The 1,057-nt window shown below is 33.7% G+C and overlaps 1 protein-coding gene across 1 annotated transcript in view; it reads left to right on the forward strand.

Annotated features, from left to right (window-relative positions):
* Positions 1-1,057, forward strand: part of ciao2a (cytosolic iron-sulfur assembly component 2A) — a gene marked incomplete at its 5' end in the record, with an annotated part of 6,452 nt that extends 5,395 nt beyond the window's left edge. The window contains 1 exon segment of the mRNA XM_014029319.1: positions 581-1,057. Within this exon segment, the coding sequence (XP_013884773.1) occupies positions 581-681 (101 nt within the window).

The following is a 1,057-nucleotide window of genomic DNA, read 5'->3' on the forward strand; positions in this document are numbered from 1 at the left end:
CAGGCTGTTTATAACTGTGGTTAATAAAGTGGTTTTTTATAACTGTGGTTATTGAACAGGCTGTTTATAACTGTGGTTAATAAAGTGGTTTTTTATAACTGTGGTTATTGAACAGGCTGTTTATAACTGTGGTTAATAAAGTGGTTTTTTATAACTGTGGTTATTGAACAGGCTGTTTATAACTGTGGTTAATAAAGTGGTTTTTTATAACTGTGGTTATTGAACAGGCTGTTTATAACTGTGGTTAATAAAGTGGTTTTTTATAACTGTGGTTATTGAACAGGCTGTTTATAACTGTGGTTAATAAAGTGGTTTTTTATAACTGTGGTTATTGAACAGGCTGTTTATAACTGTGGTTAATAAAGTGGTTTTTTATAACTGTGGTTATTGAACAGGCTGTTTATAACTGTGGTTAATAAAGTGGTTTTTTATAACTGTGGTTATTGAACAGGCTGTTTATAACTGTGGTTAATAAAGTGGTTGTTTATAACCGTGGTTAATAAAGTGGTTGTTTATAACTGTGCTTAATAAACTGGTTGTTTATAACTCCCGTTAATAAGCAAATTGTTTATGTCTTCAGTTAATAAACAGATTAATGACAAGGAGCGTGTCGCAGCTGCCATGGAGAACCCTAACCTGAGAGAGATCGTGGAGCAGTGTGTTACAGAACCAGATGATTGACGGAGGATCTTCAGTGATGATGATGAAGACTCTGGGTTTTTCCAGTGTTTGTTTTTGTGGGTCATCATGCAGCAGCTGGGACTGTGAGTCATGAGAAGAAAAGGACTGGATTCTGGTCTTGAATCAGAATCTCCCATTTTCATCCCTCTGGTTTTTCAGGCCTGGTTCTTTGGGGATATTTCTCACTTCTTCTGTATTTTAACTGAAGGTTAGGGAACATTTTAAAATGACTTTTCAGAGTTGACAGTTTTTTGTATATTTGTGCTCTGATTATTTAAACTCACATTTGAGCTCAAATTATATTTTAGCAGTGATTTTTAAAAAGTTCAAATGTATGAAAGAATGAAGTATTAAAATCATGTGTTTTAAACTTCAA

The sequence above is a fragment of the Austrofundulus limnaeus genome, unplaced genomic scaffold (assembly GCF_001266775.1).
Source record: "Austrofundulus limnaeus strain Quisiro unplaced genomic scaffold, Austrofundulus_limnaeus-1.0 Scaffold883, whole genome shotgun sequence".
NCBI lineage: Eukaryota > Metazoa > Chordata > Actinopteri > Cyprinodontiformes > Rivulidae > Austrofundulus > Austrofundulus limnaeus.